Source organism: Gekko japonicus, unplaced genomic scaffold, assembly GCF_001447785.1.
Source record: "Gekko japonicus isolate JY-2015 unplaced genomic scaffold, Gekko_japonicus_V1.1 scaffold47, whole genome shotgun sequence".
NCBI classification, from domain to species: Eukaryota; Metazoa; Chordata; class Lepidosauria; order Squamata; family Gekkonidae; genus Gekko; species Gekko japonicus.
The window spans coordinates 949,250-972,820 of NW_015165235.1; the positions used below are offsets into that span (position 1 = coordinate 949,250).

The 23,571-nt window shown below is 43.4% G+C and overlaps 2 protein-coding genes across 2 annotated transcripts in view; one reads left to right on the forward strand and one right to left on the reverse strand.

Moving 5' to 3' along the window:
• Nucleotides 1-20,841, reverse strand: part of PTDSS1 (phosphatidylserine synthase 1) — a 44,419-nt gene extending 23,578 nt beyond the window's left edge. The window contains exons 1-4 of the mRNA XM_015409862.1: nucleotides 20,503-20,841; nucleotides 7,953-8,044; nucleotides 2,413-2,457; nucleotides 144-268 (exon numbers count right to left, since the gene is read on the reverse strand). Coding sequence (XP_015265348.1) covers nucleotides 144-268; nucleotides 2,413-2,457; nucleotides 7,953-8,044; nucleotides 20,503-20,681 — 441 coding nt within the window. The 5' untranslated portion in view covers nucleotides 20,682-20,841. The remainder of the gene's footprint in view (nucleotides 1-143; nucleotides 269-2,412; nucleotides 2,458-7,952; nucleotides 8,045-20,502) is intronic.
• An 83-nt stretch (nucleotides 20,842-20,924) lies between these two features.
• MTERF3 (mitochondrial transcription termination factor 3) overlaps nucleotides 20,925-23,571 on the forward strand; it is a 20,694-nt gene continuing 18,047 nt past the window's right edge. Inside the window, exon 1 of the mRNA XM_015409863.1 lies at nucleotides 20,925-21,020. Coding sequence (XP_015265349.1) covers nucleotides 21,014-21,020 — 7 coding nt within the window. The 5' untranslated portion in view covers nucleotides 20,925-21,013. The remainder of the gene's footprint in view (nucleotides 21,021-23,571) is intronic.

The following is a 23,571-nucleotide window of genomic DNA, read 5'->3' on the forward strand; positions in this document are numbered from 1 at the left end:
ACTTCTGTTATCCTTCCCTGTATCTAGGGAAAATTCAAAATTATGTTCTATTTTTTCCCCCCAAAGAAGTTGCTGATGCGGCTTTGTTTTTATTAAGGGGACAAAGGTGGTCAAACTTCCTCTACAGTGCTAAGAATACACACCATGATATCCGCTTCTCTTGTGGCATATCGGAGATTGGGGTCCAGCCAGTACATCACAGATTTTACCTGCTCAAAGTTCAGAAATAGCAGGAATACCAGAAACAGAAAATAGAGAACACTCAAACCTGCAGGAGAACAAATTCAGAGGGGGGTGGTTTACTGATGAATATTTTTTTTGTGGGCTAGATACTTAAAATGTTTGTTCAAAGAACAATACCCTAAAACCACACACAAACAATTAATTTATGTATCAGTACTACAGACCTCAGCCCCCCCCCCACGTGTGCATAAATTACAAATGTTGGAAGTTTACCTCTATTGAGATCATTCTCAACTGTACTGCAAATCCTAGAAAGTACTTCTGTAAACAACTGTATTAACAGCCTCACAGTATAATGTTGTCAGTATAATGTTGTCAGATAGCTTAAGAGGGAGAATAGATTTATCGGTGGCTGTTATGGCAAAATGGAACCTCGTTTGTACCCAGTGTACATTTAAATACCAGTTGTTGGGGAGCAGCAAAAGAGCCTCCATGAGGCCTTGGACTCCCCGTCCTACTTCTAGGTTTCCCAGTGACATGTGGTTGACTTTTGCGGGAAACAGGGTACAGGACTGCATAGACCTTTGGTCTGATCCATCGAAGCTCTTCTTATGTTGATGTTACATTAGTAGTAGCATTGCCTGGCAATCAGAACAAGCCAAACAATGAAATGTTTTTTACACTCGCATTTGTGATGCAAGTAAATTAAAGATCAAATTATGAGCTGTAATCAAAATACTCTGAATGTCTGATTGTCATGGTCTACTCCCAACCCTCGTTTTGGTATGTTGTTAGCATGGACAGGTTCAAAGAAGCGTTCCAGGATCTGGAACAAAAATGGAACAGCAGCCAAAAAGGTATAATCCATTATTCATGGAGCAGATGCATCTTTGCTGAGGTTTTTGAAGGGCATCCAAAGGTTTCTTCATGATGGAAACTCAGCTGCAACCTTAACAAAACAGCAGCAGATGCTCGGAGGTTCTGCACACTATAACTATACAGGGTGACACTTTTGAAACTATCTCAGTGTGTCAGGAGGCCAGGGTCCTATTTTCCAAAGTATCTCAGGAACTCTTGGAAACTTTCCCCAAATCTTTCAACAGACTGAAGCTTAACCCTGGCTTTAAATGTTCACAGAGGTGGCAAAAGCGGGAAGGCTTTTTGCACACCCCACCCCACTCTGAGCACCAAAGTATGGTCAGCAGTGAGAGATGACTGGGTACAGCTGTGTGTTCCAGTCTTCCACTCCTTTTTGTCTGATACTCAGCGCCTATTTTTAAAAGTACAGTGAACTCACTCACAAGTAGTAATCATATGTAACAAGAGCATCTGAACTGGCTTTGTGCTATGCCCCTGAAAGTTCAAAAAGATACTCCACTAATCTTTAAATGGTAGGCATGGAGGCAATTTGATGAATGCAACAAGCAAGACCCAGTGCACTTCAAACATGTTAACTCTTGCAGAGAAGTTTTATTTATTTAATCATTAAGAAAATGTATATTCTGCATTTCAACAGCAAGTACTGGAGTCAGCTGACAAGGAAAATTTTAATCATACAAAAACAATAAACACAACATTTCGTCCCATCCAATAACGAAAAAAACTAGCAAAGCTGGGATAGAAAGATCTCAACAGATCATGATGAAAAGAGCAGCTATAAGCACAGGAGAACTTTAGTGACTCACAAAGAAGCCTGTAAAAATCAGCATTTACAGTTTGGGTCCTCAACTAGGTTGTTTGTATTTCCTTCCATTAATCTTTGCATCAACATTTTGAAATGTCTGTTGTCACAGGGATAAGAGAAATCACTCCACTAGATGTATTTACTAGTTTAAGAACAGAATTCCAACTCAATAGATTGTAGATTAAGTATATCTGATTTTATGTTTATCCTACTTTTCCCAACTATCAACATCTGGGAGCGACCCTCACCCACTCTGAGTGGACTGATTTGACTGAAGTTTGTTTTAACCTGGCCTCTCTTTGGAAGTCCTCCCCCCCCCCCCCCCCAATACACACACACACACAAAACCTCTATTGGTTGTTGCAGCTTTTAATATAGACATTATCTGTCGAATGGATGAACTGATGCATACATCTGATGAAATGAGCTCTGACTCATCGAACGCTCATGCTGCAGGAATAAATTTCATTACCCTTTAAGGCGCCCCTGGAATCCTAGATTATTATTTAGAATAATACAGAAATATATTGTTTAAACAGACTTACCAAAAACCATGCGCCATATTGCAGGGTGTGGGCGAGTAAAAGGCCCTGTAAGGAGAAATTACTGTTAAAGGAAAATGAACTGATACACAAAAGCCCCCTGCAATAATATACCTAAAGGTAAACTCAAGAGATGCTTAGAACAACCAAAAAGATGCAATTCTATACCAGCTTTGTAACAAATTGAGGTTCTTACCTAAATCCATTAAAGAGGATGCTGAACCTAGACTACTAATGTTTGGACAGAAACGTGTATACTCAGAAGTTGCCATCCCATTTGTTTTGCAGGACTCAGTCAAAGCCACCAAGAACTGAGCTGACTCCTTCCATCTCTAGAGCTCTGGGAAAACGTGGGTTTTTTTTTACATATATTCATGTGAGTGCTGCTTGCAGAACATCATAACATGTACCCACAGTATTGCCTACATTTGGAGTCGTTCTGTGAATTTGATGGACTTACACCCTGTCCCTTACTAAGAACTCATCCCATTGGGGAAGCAGCAAAACTCATAGGTCACTGGAGATGGGGCTCACCCATCTTTAACTGTTTGCCTTCAAGACAACATTAAACTTTGTACTCCTAAACCGTACAACTTTGACATTAGAATTAATCCAAGAACTTTAATTACCGTAACAAGTTTTTAGGGAGCAGCCCAAAGCAGCTTTTCTGTTTTAGATATTCATACTCTCTTTCCTCATCATTCTCTATTCCTCCAGTTTAGAAGAAGAAGAGAAGAGATTGGATTTATACCCCGCCCTTCACTACCCAAGGGAGTCTCAGAGCGGCTTACAAACTCCTTTCCCTTCCCCTCCCCACAACAGACACCCTGTGAGGTAGGTGGGGCTGAGAGAGCTCTGACAGGAACTGCTCTTTTTCAAGAACAGCAGTGCCAGAACTATGGCTTGCCCAAGGTCATCCAGCAGGTGCAAGTGGAGGAGTGGGGAATCAAACCCGGTTCTGCCAGATTAGAGTCTGCGCACTTAACCACTACACCAAACTAGCTCTTTACCTTTTCAACAGCAAGCCTATGAGGTAGGTTAGGCTGAGGGAATGACAAGGCCAAGGTCACCTGGAGACCTTCCATGGCAGAGCGGGGATTCAAACCTGTGTCTCCCAGTTCCTACTCCATGTCACACAGTGCGTGTGTTTGTGTGAACCAGCACCTTGAAGCAGTTCTGCACGCACAGCAGACTGTCTCTCACCAGAGGCTTCCAATAGTAAACCACACTTACTCAGTCCAGCGGTAACTACCGTATTTTTTGGACCATAAGACGCACTTTTTCTTCCAAAAAAAAGTGAGGGGAAAAGTGTGTGCGTCTTATGGACCGAATACTGAGCCCCAGGGTTCAGAATATTTTTTTCTCTGTTTTCCTCCTCTAAAAACTAGGTGCGTCTTATGGTCAGGTGCGTCTTATGGTCCGAAAAATACGGTATGTACAGGAATTTATTTACAGTATATACAGTCCGCAGACAAACTGCTTCGCCAGACTCCATCCACCAACAAGGGGAACAGTACATTGGTACATTTCTACATATATACATATGTCAGCCAATCAGGACAGTGCTGACTCATTATGACTGTGTCTTTGCCCAGACAAGTCTAAACTGGCTGGATCTGGTCTATAGCATCTGTCAGCTGTCAAATAGATCTGGGAGATGTAGGTGCTGAAACTTACACACCAACACTCCAACACTCTAACCACCACACCAGAGTGGCTTTTATGGTAACAAAACCCCTGTGAAGTGGGTTAGGCAGAGAGTGACTAGCCCAAGGTCACCCAGCAACCTTCCATAGCACAGTGAGGATTCAAACCTGGGTCTCGAACCCCTCTACCATGGCTCTCGAACCCCTCTACCATGGCTCTACCACTCCACAGAAATGATCTGAACTTGCTAAGGGTTACAGAGAAGGAGCATGCCTTTTGTGTAGTTTACAGCAATGTGGGTTATCTGGGAAAGTACTGAATCAGAAAATTTTCCGATTCAAAGTTACATAATTTAAATAATGTTAGCAAAAGAACACTATGTACAAGCCTGGACCGTGTACAAGCACTGGGGTTTGTCCATGTTTTACATCCCATATTAAGCCCACCTACTGTAGCAGTGCACTAGCTCTGTCAACTGTAGATGGCCTATATTTACATATGTGGGGTGGAAATTTTTCCACGGGAAAATATAGCACCAGGATTTTTTTTCTGTCCCACATCATTGATAGCTGTCCTGATCAAGACAGTTCAAAGTATATAACTCCTCTCTGATCCCCTAAGATAAGAGCCTCTTGTTATGTACCCACATTCTTTTAAAGAAGCACTTCTATCCTGAGCACTCATTTCTCTTTTCTCAGTTTCTGAGGCTTACTTTCAGTTCATTCTGAATATGCTAATTTTCTGTGATGCACTTGATTTCAATTACAGTATGCAAGAGCTTGCTTAAGTATACACATTCCTATAGCAAAGGTACTCTCCTGCACTCTCATCATAAAATGCTGCCAGACAGGCCACCTAAAACGTCCTGTAAGCCAGACATTAGATAGCCCCCGGGATATCAAATACCACAGACACAGCTTGAATTCGTGTGGAAAATCGGTCCTCTTGGCTACACCACTGAAATAAATACCTTTAATAGGCACCAGCTAAGATCAAATACAAATCCAGATTATATGGCTCAAAGCGGTTTATTTTGAGGTGTCTGAAGCCTCTCGAACCCTCAGTGCCCTGGGCTGCCGAAGGTACACAACTGCTGTGTTTCATGGCCTTCCCCTTCGAGTGATTTAGGCTCACATTTATCGGGTGCCCGGCTTCATAATGTGTAGCTTGAGTGTCCTCGGCAATACAGCAAGATCTCAATTACTCCTCTGGGATACTAGACACTGTTTGATAACCAGCAGTTTGGATGATGGAGTGAATGCTTCTTGGGAGCCCCTAGCAACGACATCACTCTGGGGAGGTATTCTGGCTGCTGCTCACCGCTTCTTCTGTAGCCCAGCTACTAGGGCAGACAGTTCTGGCAATGGTAGCCAGGGAAACTAGCTAGTCCTGGGGGAGTTATAAAGTGCTCTTATCAGCAGCTATATCTCCCTGTCTGAGTGCTCCCTGGTATTCAGTCACTTGCCAAGAACACCCAGGACCGAATACAAGGACTGCTTCAATCAGATAGTGCAATACCCTCCACTTATATGTCACACGATTGCTAGACATAGTTGATTTACCTTGGCAGGACCAAGGGACCATCTGCTATAGATAATGGCCATAGCTACCAGGCTTCCCAATGCAATCATACAGAATTTTCCATGGAAGAGGGAAGCAGGATTGAACACTAAACAGTAGGCTGCAGTTAACCAAGATTTATGGAGTTTTGCTTCCTTTCTATAGTGGAGCATTTACCTAAAGCTTCACATTGTAAACCACACTCTCTTAATCTAGTGCTAACAATGGCAATGACAAGATAACAAACAGCCTCTGTAGCCAGGGTCTTTTTTTTTTTTTTAAATGATGACAGATCTCTAGGCAAGCTCTTACATATAAGAATATGAAATTCATGGGATAAGCTAAGTGGCAAATAGGCCTAACCCACTAATCTCAATTTAAAAACAAAACTTTACTTAATTCAGAACAAAGGAAAAAAAGCTTCTTAGGCCGAACACCTAGGCAAACAATGTGGGAGTAAACCCCACGGAACTTAGCGGGATTTGCTTCTGAGTAAATACACAAAGGATCAAGCCAACAGCGTTTCAAGCTTAATAGGAACTTGACCTGAATCTTTTTCAATTACAACACGCAGCTCACTGCTAGAGCACATGCCTTGAATGTAAAAAGTCCACTCTAATCCCTGACATTTTCAGTTGAAGCATTAGCTTGGAAAGGACTTCTGTCCGAGACTTGAGGGAAAGTGGGATACCAGTGTGAAGGATGAATGCGATCTCAGAGAGCTGCTGCTGACCTATGTGCACCAAGGGTCTGAACTCAGCATAAGGCACTTTCCCCATTAGACAGCAGGGGGGGAAACCACATTCTCACCCTGATCCTAAGCATATTTACTGAGCCATAAATCTCACAGATGTTAATGGGACTTGCACACAAGCGGGAACACTTAGGATCACAGCCAATGTTCCCTCTAAGCTGAGTTAGTGTGAGCTAGCTCACACTAACTCAGCTTAGAGGGAACACTGATCACAGCCTTTATTTTTATTTCCATTAACTTCCCTTTCTCTTTTGGGGAGCATCTCACGGATTATTTAAAATAATAAGGCTATTTTTTTTCCATTGCAGTGTTTCTGATGAAGAGGTAGATGGGATTCACAGTATTTTAAATACATAATCACAAGAAGAAAGGCGAAGAAATTTAATCTTATTGGCTGCAAGGCAGAAAAAAAGCAGACGTTTCCATTTTAGAAGCACAGTTCTCTAATTGAAAACCTTAAGACTGTGTAGCCTGCTTTTTATTTCAATTCCTGTTCGATGTTGTTTCTGCTACAGACACAGTGCTTTCATTGTTGCCTTCTAACATATTACCAAAGCAACCCTGACAAAAGACCAGTAGTGTAGGCTGGTATTATTAACCCCACGTTGCAGTTGAAAAACTAAGATTTAGATACAGTAGCTTGCTTACGGTCACCTGGTGAGATCATGGCAGGGATCAGATTTGAAATGGTGACCTCACAGATCCATTCTCTTAGCTATTATACCCCCACTCACCAAATATGTTTTTACATGTCTGATGGAGTACAAACCCCTTCTGATCCATGGAAGGTTGACGGTCCCTTAACACTGCCCCAGGAAGGCCCCAAGTAACATTAATACATGGAAGAAAGCTGAAACAAGGGAAGGAGGCTGGTGGTTCCTCTTTAAGGGCTTGACTCTGCCAGCAACAGGATAGTAATATATAAATTAACTAAAATGTATCAGCAGGGGACCATGGGGGTGGGTGGGTTCTGTTCCTTCCACCAAGAGTCTTTGTTCACACAAAAGAAAAGTAAATCAGGGCCAAAACAGGAGAATTACAGTGTGCACAACTCATCTTGCATGCCTTTTCAGCTACACATTGCGGTCATAACTGTCCTGTTGTACAGCTTTGCCGGATGCCTTTCCAGGAACCCACCTAAGTGCCAGTTTGTAAATCCAGCAGAATCAAGATGCTGTACAATTTCAGGCTGCAGATGGGAGATCACATTTCTGAACATTCCTCTGGGAAGGAAGGAAGGAAGGAAGGAAGGAAGGAAGGAAGGAAGGAAGGAAGGAAGGAAGGAAGGAAGGGCTTTACCGCTGGATTCTGCTGAATTTATACACTTGCTTCAAGTGAGAAACCCCACCTGGGTGACAATTTAAGGAACCAGACTGAAAGACTGACCTATCCTAAATCAAACCATTCTCCATGCTTAAAACAAACAGACTACTACTCTGGAGTAGTTCTGAAACACACTGCCTAAGAACCCTTCATGTATGGGTAGGAGACTGGCGCAAACCCCTATTTTTTAAAAAAGAAGTGGCTGAGAAACATGATAAAAAGAAGAAAAATGCACATAAATACACATGAAATTACTTACCATTTGGAAAAGCTAATACACTGATTATTAGAAAGAAGAAAATCACAGAGAGGATGCCTTTCCAAATATTATCTTCTGGGGTAGAATCATCCCTAAAAGAGAAAGTTAGTGGTTTATAAAACAGCTCAAAGAGATAGAAGCCAGATTTTCACCTCAGCTACCAAAGGCTAATTGAGATGTATTCAAACTCCATTTAGTTACTTTAACTGACACTCTTGCATCTCAGTTCACACGATGGCAAAGCTAAGTATGAAATCAGCACAGACATCTGCAAGCTTCTATGCTTTGTTAGACTCTATTGTAAAATGAGGACACTCAATGAACATGTGGCTAGTTAATCATCCAGTCTTGAATGATGCCGATTAGGACTGTGCTTTTTATTATAACTTTCTAAGCCTCTTCAAGCAGGAGGAAAAGCAGAATAAAATGTTTTAAATAAACAATCATAATTACTTATATTATCACTTATCGATGCATTTGCAATTCTTACAAAAATGAACACTGTAACCGAGACCAAGTAAGACCGATTCAGCCAATGAATATGAAAAAGGATGTCACCATTCGGTTCTTGCAGGCAGAAGTTAGTATGCGGTCAAGACTTTTATATGTTTTTGCCCATTATTTTTGGAGCTGTCATAATCAGGGCAAAGTCCTCACCTCTTCCTGAAATTTTCACTTTGTTTTTTTTGTTAAGAAGCAGTGAAACAAAGTACTGGCATGTTTGCTATCACAATCATGTCCAATAGTTTCTCCAATGCATGTAGAAGATTAAAAAGATATTTGGAAGCAAGCTAGATATTATACATAGATGCATTTGGCGTTTACTGGACCTTAAAAAAAATACCCACACCCAAAAGCAGTCTCAGCAGGCAGAAATTGGCAGTGGAAGACCAGTATGCATGGGGGGGGGGGAGCAGATCTCAATCCTCATAACCCATTCTGTTCACAATTCCTCCCCAGAACTGCTTTCTGCCTGCCCTCAGGACCCCATGCAGTGAAAAGCGATTTGGGAGGACTATCTGAGAGGGAAAACAGCCACTGGGGAAAGGGTTAAATCCTCCACTAAATGCTGGCAAAATGTTACAAGCATTATCTGGCCTTCATTGCAACAGGCATTACAAAAAGCAGCCACCCTGCCTGTCGGACAGCAGATTCCACTGGGGTCGTAGCCAAGCCAGAAAATATGATAAATCATCAAATTTCTAACTTAATGTGTGTGTCTGAAAGAAATTATGTCTCCTTTTTCACTGATCCTCTCCCAAGTGTGTTGTCTAACTGGGGTGGGGGTGGAGAGAAGGACAAGGGAAGGAGGGTATTTGTGAAAGTGGTTTCCTATTTCACAAACTCGCTGCCAAAACACTCTGGGGAAAAACTAGTATTGTTGCTGAGTTCTAAATTTAATCGGGTGAGATACTCACCTTAAATATTTTTTTAAAAATAACTCTCAGTCTCTCCTACCCTTTCCAACTGAGACACAACTGAAGACCGATTCAGAGAGAGGATAATACAGATTTGTTGATCACTGGGAGGGCGCATGCGCATGTGAGGCAGAGCCTTATTATGTCTCAGGATCTGTACAATGTCAGACACAGTCCCTCCTGGCCTTCGTGTCCAGAGATGTGTTCTCCTCTACAAGGTCTGTGGAGTATGCTTCACAAGCTATGCTTTGGTACAACAGCTGTCTCAGAGAGAAGAGCTACACACCCTAGCAAATGTGAGGTTCCCAGGTGCAACTCTGGATTAAAAACACAAAAGCCAACCCGGGCTTATTTGTAAGGGAGGCTTTGCAGGTGAGTGCTTAAACCTCTCCACACCCCAGTTCTTCCTTGTGAACGCCCTTCCAGTCTGTTACACAAATCGGGTTTATTTCCAGGCTCCAAGCCTAGAGATGTGAAGGCCCGGAAAAAAAACGGAAAAATTCAGAAAAAAAACGTTTTTTTCCCCTGAAGCCTTTTTTGTTTTTCCCCGAAAAATTGGAAAAATTGAAAAAAGAAAACAAAAGGGAAAAAAAATTGATTATGGAACATTTTATTTTAACATGATGAATAAAATATTTTAAGACAAGGTGTTCAAATATGCATTTCTTCCTTTAGGAGGTGCTATTGTCACGAGAAAAGAAAAAGGTTTCAGTTTTGTTTTTGCATGTGGGCGGGTATTCTGTTTGTAATAACTGTTTGGATACACTATATTTTTAATATGCTAGTTGTGATAATTTCATGCCAAGGAAAAATGTCCATAGTCATATTTTATGTTCCTAAAGTAACAGAATGACTTTCAATCTAGAAAAGACAAAAGAAGTGCTAATGTAGCATTTTTTTCAATTTTTCCGAAACTTTCCGTTCCCCCCCCCTGAAAAAAACTGGAAAAAACCTGGGTTTTTTTCCGAGCTTCAAAATTTCCGGAAATTTTACATCTCTATCCAAGCCCAGATTTGGGGTGGGATTAAAAAAAAGTAAGGAGGGTGGCATTTGCTGGGGAGAACTGACAGATTGAGGGAAAACATTAAGTGTCTCCTCCCATTTCCTTTCCACCCTATCAAATGCCATTTAGCTTCACAAGGCAAACATGAGACCCCCCCCCCCTATATTGCTTGCAACATATAATGTTCCACCTTAAGTAGACATCTACCAAACTTCCTGGTTGCAACATAGTCAGATGATATAAATAGGGAGTGCAGGAGAGCTAGCAGATCCCTTCCTTCAGCTTGGTTTTATCTAAGAATTGTCGTGTTGGATCAGACCAAGGGTCCAGGCAGTCCAGAGCTGCATCCACACATTACTGAACATTGTGGTGTTATTGTACAACAACAATTATTTGCAACTGGATTGTCCTATGTGGATAAGCCAACTCAGCTGCAAATCGCTGCTACACTGCAACATCCAGCAATATACCGATGTAGCCCAGAACTCTGTTCCCTACGCCCGCCAGTCAGATGCTTCTGGAGGAAGCTCACAGCTCACCCCTCCCCAGAAGCTCCATCAGAACAGTAATCAAAGTAAGTTTACCCAAAGTTTCATTTATAAAGAAAAGAAAAATGAACAGAAGTTAGCCATCACTGCTATAAATATTAAATAGCAAACAAGAGCAACAAGAATGAAATCAGAAGATCAATTAAACCAAAGGTAAAACAAACAACTGAGGAAAAACACTCCCATAGGATAAGTGGGGTTTTTTGCCGAATATCAAAGGAATCACTGATCAGATGGGAAAACTTATGGAAAAACACAACCTACAAACAGTATTCAGAGCCACCAGAAAAATACAACAGAATTGATTACTTGAAATTGATTCTTATAGAGTAAATTGTGTAAAAGTTGATTGCTTAGGAACTGAATGTTGTTTAACGTGGGTTTTTGTAAAGACTGTGATTTCTCATTGGCCTTTATTAATTCACTGGCCAGCTGAATGGGGATATTATACAGCAATCAACTGTTAGATGAAATGAATTACTGGATGGCTTATAATGAGGAGATAGGGTGAGATAGGAGAGAGGGATTATTTGTTAGGAGAGAGATGGATTAGTTAAGGATTAGCAGCACTGGGAATATCAGGAGAACTGCTGACTGCTACTAGTAGCACTCAAACAGCATATTCTATCCATCAGCTAACTTACTGGTTGGTCTGAGGCACTGTGAAGGCCACCTATGATGGCGAAGATTGGACAAGGGATATCAGTGCTCCTGGGGAGGGGAAAGTATAGCAGTGGGGCCAGGCAGGAAGCCAAGGGAAGGGGACGGAGAAGGACCTCAGCCCCCTTCCAGCCTGCGTCCCATCCTGAAGGTAGCAGGTATAGGGGCTAGGACTAATTACCCCCCTCCGATATTGGTGTTGTGCAACTCCAGATCCATAAATAATAAGACCTCAATCCTCCAAGATTTTCTGCTAGAGCAGGGTGCGGACCTGGTGTGCGTGACCAAGACTTGGATGAAAGACAGGGAGACAATGGCTCTCTCCCAGTTGGCTTTGCTTGAGTTCTCGATCCTTCACCAATCGTGGGCCAAGGGGCGGGGGGGGAGGAGTGGCAATATTCATTCGGGAGGCTTACTCCTTCAGGGCACTCCTGCCACTGAAGCTCATGGGCATTGAGTGCACTGGCCTAGTATGGGAAGCTGGGGAAAGTTGAACTATTTGGTTAGTGTACCAGCTGCCCAACGCACCGACCAATAGCCTGTCATCCCTGGTGGAGGCTATGTCGGGCTGGGCATTGGAGCATCCTAGACTGATAGTCCTGGGTGACTTCAATGTCCATGCCAATGATGCGGCCCCCAAACAGGTGATGGACCTGGTGTCGTCCATGGCAGTGCTAGGACTCGCCCAATATATAACTGCCCCCACACATCAGGCCGGGTACATGCTTGATTTGATCTTCACGGCGGGGGATACAGTGGACCAGATCACTGCTTTGGCAGTGCCATGGTTGGACCACCATGCCCTGAAGGCCTGTGTGAATGTGTCACCCGAACCATGTTTGGGAGGCGAGCGTATTTTAGCTCACCCATGGAGCCAAATGGACCCTATGTGGCTTCATATGGCCCTGCGGGATCCAATACCCCCAGACGGATCATTGGATGAGCTTGTAGAGAACTGGCATAGCTGTGGCCATCGACAAGATCGCTCCTCAATGCCCTCTGCGCCCTCGCTCTAGGCTGGCTCCGTCATATACCCAGGAGCTGCAGCTGATGAAGTGGAGGCTAAGACAGCTAGAGAGACAGTGGTGGCGTTTATGCAGTGAAGCTACAAGAACATCTTACAGGACGTTTATGAGATCCTATGAAGTGGCAGTCAAAGCTGCAAAGAGAGAGTTCTATGTGGCCACGATTGTGTCTGCAAGCTCACGCCTGGCCCAATTGTTTAGAACTATTTGGTCTTTGCCACAGGGCAGACCAAACACTATGGAATTGGCCTATAGGGATCATGATCTACTGTTATCGCCACTAGCACTTTAACTGCACTTATTTGCTATTTGTTAGTCATGTACACGAGTTTTTATTATGTGTTATGAATTTGTTATGTGTTATGAATGTGATATGAATGTATGTTTTAATGCATTTTAACATTTTAATGTAAGCCGCCCTGAGCCTGCCTCGGCTGAAAGGGTGGGATATAAATTGAATTAAATAAATAAATAAATGCTATGATCGGCAGAAGAGACCCCACTTCTGCAGGAGTATACTGCATACCATGCAGTTGTGGACAGGTTTACATCGGGACCACACAGTGTAGCATTCAGACAAGAATAAAAGAACATGTAAGACACTGCAGACTTGTCCAACCTGAAAAATCAGCAGTGGCTGAACACAGCCTAACTCAAACAGGACACAGTATCTTATTCCAAGACACTGAAAGCCTGGACAACACATCCAATTACCATGTCAGATTACACAGGGAAGCCATTGAAATTCATAAACATACACACAATTTCAACAGGAAAGAAGAGAGTTTAAAAATAAATAGGGCATGGTTTCCTGTCCTGAAAAACACAAAATCCTCTACATTTTACAACAGCACTACAGATAAGATTAGAACTTCAACAGCCAATCCATATGCAAAAGAACCTCCTCAGGAAAGCTCCTCCATTAGCATGTCACAGCTTGGGGAACTCCTAGAAGATAATGACTCAGCCCTACCCCACCTTCCTGAGTAGATATAAATTACTTGCCTACCATTTTTCTTCTCACCTTGGCTCAGAGAGTACTCCATCTTTCTGTGTTATACCTCTGAGGATGCCAGTCACAGCTGCTGGCGAAATGTCAGGTCCTACAATGCCAAGACCACAGCCATACAGCCCGGAAAATCTACAACTAATGAATTCCGGCCGTGAAAGCCTTCGACAACAAAGTCATACACCCTGTACGTGGGAACAGCAGGCGGTAGTGTCAGAAGGGGGGGGGAGTAGACTATGTATCAAATGTGTGAGGACACAGCTACAGACATCATGGTGTGACCTTTGGTCAGTCTTTCTCAGCCTAGCTACCTTACAGGGTTGTTGTGAAGATAATATCCAGGATAGGGGAACTCTGATACATGAATTAATGCACCCAACAGCACAATACAAGAATCAGAAAAAAAACTGAATCCAAGAAACTACAATGAACATCATTGCCAGAAAGACTGACAGAAGCACAGCAATAATGAAAAAGCATGCTATTTGAAAAAAAGCACAAAACAAGTTAGCTCTTAAAGGGAAGATGGTGTGGAAAATTCACTTGAACACTGCTTGAATTGTTTCTAACAACAATTCTACTGCCTACTGTCCCTGCCTTGGTTATCTCCAGATGGCAATTACAGTTTGTTTTGTTCAAGGCTTGCATTTGTGACTCACCCCTGTTGCAACAGAAATGCTCTTCTTGGGGGGGGGGGCTCAGTAGTATTATCTGGTCACAGACAAAGGGCTGGCTCAAAGGTTTGGGGCACCCTAGGAGACTGTGACTTTGCCCCCCCCCCGGGTCCAGTTCAATAACAAGCAGCGTGAGAAGTCTAGAATAAATTTATAAGCTTAGACCCAGAATTAAACTTTGTTGGTCTTAAAGTTGCTACTGGACTCAAACCATGTAAAAATAGAAACTATATTGGGCTTTTTAAAAAAACTTTTCATTACTGGCCAATGCTGGGCCACTGGAATGACTCAACTGCCATATAATGACTCAACTGCCATACCCACCCACAAGCAACAAACCCAGACAGTGGTCTTTTGAAGCCACGTCGTGACACGTTTTAACTGTGTTTGCACACACAGCTGTGCTCCCACAATGGGAAATGAATAACTCATGACATGTTTCACAAGTACAATGTTATACTAGGGGTCCCCAACTTTTTTGAGCCTGAAGGCACCTTTGACCTTCTGACACAGCATGGTGGGCACAATCACAACATAGTTGCCACAAAATGGCTGCCGCAGGTTACATTTTGTCACACAATAAAGATCCCTGTGCTGTGGGGACAGCTGGTGCAAAAGGAATGCTTTAAAAAATCCACACAATCAACCACATCTCCAATGTGCAATCAGAAACCTTGCTAGGCAAAAGCCACACGTGATCCCACCCACTTTCTTAAAATACCCAGTGAGTATCAAGAAAGGTGTCAGGGGGAACAATGTTGGGGACCCCTGACCTATATGCTTGAGATAGCCCCACACAGATAGAGCTCCAGATTTGCTGCTACCAATGTCCTTTGTCAAGCCTTAGCCAGGTTCTGCTGCCATATTTCAGAAGGCATGACTGCGAAAATAATGCAATACCCACCTAACATAATTGCTTTAACTTCCTCAATTCAAGTTAGTAGCTTATTCTCATTCTATCACACTTACCCTTAGCTGAACCGACCTAAACTAAAGAAACTAAGCAAACTCTGGAAGCTATGACGGTATATCTTTCTGAAACAGTTTAACTGAAGTACTTTTGGAGTGCAATCCTAAAGACATCTATTCGGGACTAAGTCCCATTTTATTAAACAAGGCTTACTCCCAGACAAGAGTTCTTATGCTTGCAGCATCAGCATTGCGTTCTGTTAAACATGCTCCACTTCCTACGGAGCCACATTCACTGATCAGTAATTTCAACTATTCAAATAAAGTTCTCACAGCTTCCTTTAAAGACATCAGGCCAGACCACCAACAGAATAAGAAAACAGTGCCTTCGTGAAAAGTGCACACCCAAGTCAAACATACTGCACTGTTTCACATCCATTTGGGATCTATATCAAAATTATGGTATGAAGGCTTTATAAGCTTCATAATGCATTTGCCAGAAAAGCTAGCATGAGAGACCATGGATTTGAATTTTCTCCTTATTTGCACCTGCTTCTCCCTCCCTTCCCCTTATCAATTTTCAGATATAAAACACGAACAAAGCTAACATTGTTACCTTTATCATTCAAAGTACATTTTACTTAGCAAGTCAAAATTAACACAATCAAGTTACTGTTTTTACTATATGGAGAAAAATACTGGGGTATATAATTGTGTTCAAACAGGCAAACATAACAATACGCAATGCCCACTCATGCCCCAACCTCATTTGCTGATAAAGGGACACATCTGCCTGTTCAAAAGCCTAGGATCATTCCTTAGGGAGCAAAGGTATTATATTTACAATAAAGATCTGAGGCTTTTGCAGGGGCAACACCAGGAAAGGTGTCGGTGGGCACAATATTGCAGGGGCAACAGAGCATCCATACAGGAGTTTTTCCTGTGCTTTTCTTTCCTCATCCCTTTGTACATTTTAAAAATCAGGAATTGCTAGATGGCAATAGATCAGTGTAACATTATAGCAGTCTACTGCAATGATCTACTAGCCCCTAGCTTTCATTTTTCAAAAAATATTATGTTTCTAGCCCTTTTCATTTTGGAGTTGTAAGGAAATCTGTGCCACCTGCATCTTTTCCCTTATAACTCCACAAGAGAAAGGCTTAGAGACTTTTTAAAATGAAAATCGGGAACTAGCAAATTGTAGCCATACTACTGCAGGGATCTGGCAATTCCATTTTTTTAAAAGGGCCCCCCCAGAAACACACCAGCATGGTGGGAGAAATGGAGGCTTTGGGGGCTGAAGCAACAAAAATGAAAACAATGTAGGCAAAACCTACAAAAATGCACACCTTCCCGCCCACATGGCATTCAAAATTACTTTGACAGCAATATATATATATTTTTTAATTGTACTGAGCCAGATTTGGGAAAGACTGCAGCAAAGCGGGGGGGGGGCAGGATAAATGGATGACATCATGTTGATGCTCCCCCAACCACTGGTGCTGTAAGGAAGCCCAAACGAAGAAAAAATATCTACATGGAAACAGCTCAGATGACATTTTTAGTCAACACAAGTTTCTGACAAGATGAAACTCAAACACATTTAGGACCACAGCCACAGAAAATCTGAAAAGCTTCACCTCTGTGACTGGTGCCTACATCCGAGCTGAGTTGAACTGTTATTATTAAGCCAGCACAGTGAATTACAAAAGATTTCTATGGCTCTGGAACAACTGTTTCGTATGTTTCTGTGTTTAAGAAGAAGGACATTGTTTATGGATTCTTGCAAAAAAAAAAAGTTAATTTGATGACGACAGCATCTGATGATCCCATTCCTATTGCTAGGCCTTCTCAGATTAAAACTAAGTTTCAATTATATTTCTAACCTGTACTTTGTGACTTCAGAAAATGTCTCAAGTGATGTAATATACTAGTATAGCATGCTTCACACACTGTACTTGCCAGCAATTGACTGCTGGTTAAAGTGGCAAAAAAGCTACACCTGGAAAGTACAAAACCCAGCATATGAATTGAGCAATTTGACAAGGCAAAATGTATTTTTTGATATTACAGTCAGTATTGTATCCATGAGCCTGCAAGATAAGCAATGGAAGCCACAAGAGATGACAAATGCCACTTGCAGTCACTTTCCCCCCATCTCAGCAGCTGTCCACAGAAAGCTCGTTTTTATACCTGGAGGAGTTCAAAGAGCAACTGAAAATTATGGGAAACTACTGATGAAGACACAGATATGGAAACGTGTCAGCATCCCCTGGCTAACTGAGGTCCTCCTTTATAGTGCCAAAACGTATCCCATGGACCAAGACTGGGATCGGGTCAATTAACCAGCCTGTTGGCTGCTGGGTATTTCACCACAATCAATACTATCAAATATTCCTTGAAAGCAACAACACCATTGCGTATACCATGATTAAATCTCTCTACCATGTTTAATCTTTCAAATACCGTTCACAAATATTTACTGACATACAGTTAATGACATTGTAATTACACTGAATGTAATTGTTCAGAATGTCACACAACAGCTAACCCGCCTGGTTTTCAGTAATCCACACAAAGCAAGTTATAGTGCCTTGAATCTTACTGTCTGCTTCCGACCAGAGGAAGGGAGAAAGCAATTTCTGCTGATTCCTTTCTCCCTCTGTAGACCTCTGTCTCCTATGCTATTGATGAGGGTCCACTAACTCCTAGGAACAAAAATTCAGGAAGCTTACTAGGTACAGCAGGAGAGGGGAAAGTGAGATAGTTCTATTCACAGACCTTACAGGACACAAGTTGATATGTTCCAGGTCCAGAACACTGAACCATTGTTTGACAATATTTGATCAGATGGCCAACCCTACTACGAAAGAAATCTGGAACTGGAGACAGAAACTGGTTTCCTGAAAATCTCAGTCTTTTAAAGGACACTGACAGCCAAGCCATCATGAGAAGCTAGCAGACAGTGATCAATTCCAGAAATGTTGTATTGGTTCACATGCAACAGTGCACATTCAACAGAATTTCTGGGGGATTTTTCCTTCCGCAGTTGTTCTCGTATTAGATGCCCAACACCTTTTTATACTGATGGAAGTGGGAAAAGATGCTTGGACACAGAGAACTGCAGCAAGGAAGTCTAACAAACACATGCACTTATCACTTGGTAGCAATCACTGATTTCAGTCCGGTCAAGGGCACTGGCAGTTGTGGGGCATCTGAAGAAACAGTGTGTGGTGCAAGCTGTGAAATTTCATGCTGCCATAAATGAGTCCAGCAGCACCTTAAAGACCAACAAAAGACTCTCAAAAGCTTATACCTTGGAAAACTTATAGTCTTTAAGGCACTACTGGAATTAAATCTTGCTCTTCTACTGCAAATCAACACAGCTACCCACCTGAAACTACAATAAATGAATTAGCCTTGAAGATGCTGCAGTACTTAGGCTTTTGCTGTTTTCTACTATTCTTGTAGCAACATCTTGTAGCAACAAACAAATAATTGCCCATTGTTGTAACATCTCTATCATGACAAAAAGGAACTGCTGTGATCAGCACATCTCACTGCTAACCATTGGTAACCATTTCTCCCACTAGCTTAAGACTACTTTATAACATTACAAACTTGCTAACAGAAGGCTCTTTAGTGCAGGGATTAGCACAAAATGCATGCATAGATCACATGCTGCATAGCTTTTTGACTGCATTACACACAGTGGAAAACTGCAGTTCGTCACAGTGACCCCCATGTGCATGCAGTAAGTGTACGCAAAGAAACTCTCATGTGACAAACCATCATGTGCTATAATACATATTGTGCTATATACACACTGCTTTTTATGTTCATTCATACACAGAATAACTTCTGCATAGGAACTTTGTAACTTTGAAGTGGCCCCAGAATTCACTGTAAATTCATCAAGCCAAACAAACTGCTTTAGCCCTATGGTTCTGTGAACACATACACACTGGACGACTGAACCAATATTTCATACAACCGTATCAGATGAACTTTTCCCAGGGGAAATGTATCAAAACACCTACCAGCTGGTGCTACTAGGTACTCTCCAGAAACAATGCTCTCTTTCCCACGGATATATTTCTGAACCCCAGAGAGAAATTATTTTTTTAGCAAGCTCGCTCTGACAAAAACTGCAGAGGGGATAAAAATTTCACACAGCTTCTTCTTTACTAACTTTTCTAACGCCATGTCTTTGCAACAGTACAGGGACATTAAACCACTCACCCAGATATAAACAGGAAAAGCATCTCTAACAGTGTGGTCCTAAGCACACTTTCCTGGAAGTGTGTGGGTGTAAAGTTGCAGCTGACTCACAACCCCATAGTATTTTCGAGGCAAGAAAGGTGGTTTGCCATTGCCTGCCCCTGTGTAGTGACCCTGGACTTCCTTGGTGGTCTCCCATCCAAGTGCTAACCAGGGCTGACCCTGCTTAGCAGCCTAGAGCTGATGAGATCAGACTGGCCTGGGCCACCCAGGTCAGAGCTTCCTAGGAGTAAGCCCCTTTAAATAGCCTTGAGTAGGATTCTGCATAGATCTACATAGGATGACACCGTATATGACTTCTTAGATTACTAGCCCAACAAAGCACTTTGGCTACGTCCACCTTTGTTTCCCCCCATTCATTTCAGTATATGCCAGAACTGTCTGTCTGTATCATCTCCACCTATAGCAGGAATAAGAATAACAGGAAGAAAAATACACTTATTGAGCCACATGTTGTCAGGTATGGCACCGACCACTGTTCTATAAATCCAGTTTGCAACTGGCTTTCCCAATGTGGACAAGTCAATCCAGTTGCAAATTATTATTACATCCTCATTATACTGTGTGTGTGCACACGAAAGCCTATACCTTGAATAAAACTCTGTTGGTCTTCAAGGTGTCACTGGACTCAAAACTTTATTCTGCTGCTTCAGGCCAACACGGTTACCCACCGGAATCTAGCTACATGACACATGGACAGCGTAACAGCCAACCAAGTGTGGATGGGTGGGCCGGGGAAAGGGGGAGATCTAGAACGAGATCCGCAAACAGCCTACGCAACCCGGTCAAGACTTTTAGAGACGCGACCTGGAGGCCCGATTCAATGCATGCTCGTTCTGGAGGTCCCATTTTGCTCCTGCAGGGCTCTTCCGAACTCTGAAAGACCCAATTCTGCACTGGCGCTTCTGGGCGGCTGAAGAGATCCCAAATGCAACCACCGCCACCTCCCTCGCCTCCCCTCCGCCCCGTCTCTTCCTCCTCCTCCTCCTCCTCCCTGCCCTGCGGCTGCCGAGGCGCGGGCACCTGGTGAAGGCGAAGGCCATGAGGCTGAGGATGGTGAAGCTGAGCAGGGTGATGGTGTGAGGCCGGTAGAAGAACTCCAGCGTGATGTCCTCCACCTGCTGCTCGTTGATCATGCGGAAGTGCAGGCGGTAGTTCACATCGTCCTTGCTCAGGGTCCGGCTCCCCACGCACGACGCCATCCTCGCCCGGCCTCTCCCCTCCCCGGGCGCTGCGGCCCGGTTGCCCCCCTCGCCTCCACCCGCCCGCGGCTGAAAGAGAGCGGAGGAAACCGGAGGAGGAGAGAAGGGAAGGCTGGCCAGACAGCGCCGCCGCGGCCCCGCGAGGGCATGGCAGGGGAGGCGCCGGCGCGGAATGGGCGGGCCCGGTAGGCCGGGCTTCGCCTCCACCGCCTCGCGGCTGAGGCCTTCGGCTCGGAGGGCCGCCTTTGGCGTAGAGGGACCGACCCAGGCCGAGCGGCCGGCCTGCAGGAAACTGAAGGGGCGGCCCGGGCTGTTCCCTGTCTACCGCCTAGATGTCAGGTAAAAACATCTGCTTGCTGGTGGGTTTACCCCAAGCAAAGGCCTCAGCCCCGGAATATATTTTATCACTCATCCCCGGCTCTTGCCAAGCAAAGAAGCTCCGTTGCCAGCGTTTTGTCTCCTCGTCGTTTAAAACCCTCCGCGGTGGGCTGCTGCGGGCCGACCAGCGTGTGCGTTTTTATTCGCGAGTCAGTTCCGCGGCGATTTCTGTCCCCGGGGGGTATGAATTCCTGATGGGTGGCCCCGTGGTACTTGGTAACAGTGGAATAAAACAGGCCGCCGCAAGGCTGACAAAATGTATTCCGGCAGGAGCTTTCCTGAGTCAGTTCATCAGAGGCATGTGGTGCCCATTTAAAGCTAAATCTAAACTAGAGTAAAAGGAACAAAAAGGGGATGGGGAGAAGCTATAAGGAAAGGGGGGTAATTCTGGACCAGATTGGCCTCTTATTTTGCAAGAACAGCGCGAGTATAGAATTAGTTTATGTTTAGTTGACAGTGTCATTGTTCTGCGTTCCTGGGGGTAGGTAGGGACCTCTTACCTTGTCCTTAAGCAGCCCTGTTCCCTCTTTTTTCCCCCCCTGTATGGCTAGGGGACAGATAGATTGTTCTTAGAAGTGGTGGATCTAGAGGGAGCAGGTTGTAAACAGTAATGGAATGAAAAGGCCATGAAATGCACAAGATGCAGTCTAAGATTGCAGGTCGCCTTGTTGGTCTGAACAAAAGGCCTGTAATGTCTTTTATTAATACCTACAAAACGATACATAAGCTTTTGAGTTCTCCAGAGTATTTCGTTTGGGGGGGGGGGAAATGTTTCAGGTTGTGATCTTAAAACTTTGCCCGCATTTTGCATAGAATGCAAGTCAGCTTTTAATAGAAAGTAGAACTAGTATTAGGTTGCGTCTTGAGCCTTTAGTTAGAAGAAAGGACAATGGTAGGCTCCAATTACAAATATAAAAAACTAGTAGTTAAACATTTCTAACTTTCTATGACACTTTTTTCTGTTTGAGAGTTGCTTAGCAGGTAAGCATCATGAACGTTCACAAAATCAGAGGAAACCATTCTTGTAACAGAGGCCTAAATGAAGAATATCAAATCTAATAAATTCTAAATCAAAAATTTAAATTCAGAGTTTCTCTTTGAAGTTCTTTTGTGGAATAGCGGTGACTTTCATATCAATAAAGTGTCATGGGAAATTGTCAGGATGTTCATATGGACACATGGAGCCTCATAGTGAATCAGACCCTTGGTCCATCAAAGTCAGTATTGTCTGTTCAGACTGGCAACAGCTCTCCACGGTCTCACGTAGAGGCCTTTCACATCACCTACTGCCAGATCTTTTTAACTGGAGATACTGGGGATTGAACCTGGGATCTTCTGCATGCCAAGCTAATGCTCTACTACTGAACCACATCCCGTACTCTTTTCACATCCCAAACTCTTACCTCATCTACCAGCCTGATTTACAGACTATCAGAAATATTATCCTTGATGAGAGTACACACCGTTCACAACTTTGTCATCTTTCACAATTACTTTGATTTGGAGAGAAGGACGGTTTCTTCAGGTTATTAGTACTGCATGGCTCTGCAACATGTCAGCATATTCATAACTGATTTAGGGCTACTTTTCCTCAGTTCATGTCTCTAAATTATTTTTCTTTGCTTCCAGCATCAAACTGACCACATTCAAGCAACAGGTTTACTTTCCAGAAACCTGTTGCATAATGTACAACTATGTAAAAAAAAATTCTATGATTTCCCTGGCCTTTGTTTAGGTCACTGGCCAGTGGATTTGGAACTTGGACAATCAATTATTGGAGTAGGTTTAGTAGGAAAGGTTGGGTAACTGTGGACCAGCAGTGTTGGGAATTGTAGACTATACGGCTAGCATACTTAGGCGTTGCATCTACCAGCTCTCCTAGTGGTCTGTGCCTTGCGAAGACCACTAGGAGCAATGATGGCAGAGCAAGGGATATCAATGCTTTTGGGGTTGGGAAAGTACAGCAGTGGGACTAGGCAGGGAGACAAAGGAAGGGGACAGAGAAGCAGAGTAGCTCGGCCCCAGCCAGTTTGGTGTAGTGGTTAAGTGTGCGGACTCTAATCTGGGAGAACCGGGTTTGATTCCCCACTCCTCCACTTGCACCTGCTGATGTGACCTTGGGTCAGTCACAAGCTCTGGCACAGCTGTCCTTGAAAAAGAGCAGTTTGTGTCAGAGTTCTCTCAGCCCCACCCACCTCACAGGGTGTCTGTTGTGGGGAGGGGAAGGGAAAGGACTTTGTAAGCCGCTCTGAGACTCCAAGTGAAGGGCGGGGTATAAATCCAATCTCTTCTTCTTCTTCTTCTTCTTCCAGCCTACGTCCCATCCTGATGTTATGCCAACTTCTCCAGGAAATTCCTGGAGACCCAATCCAAGTTATCTACCAAGGAAAATTGGGTGTTTGTGGCTGTGCGTAAGTTCTATACCAGTCTATACAGAGGTCGGATGGCGAATGAGACGCTCGGCTATATCCCAGGAAGTGAGACAACACGCTAGTCCTTAAATAAATGTTGT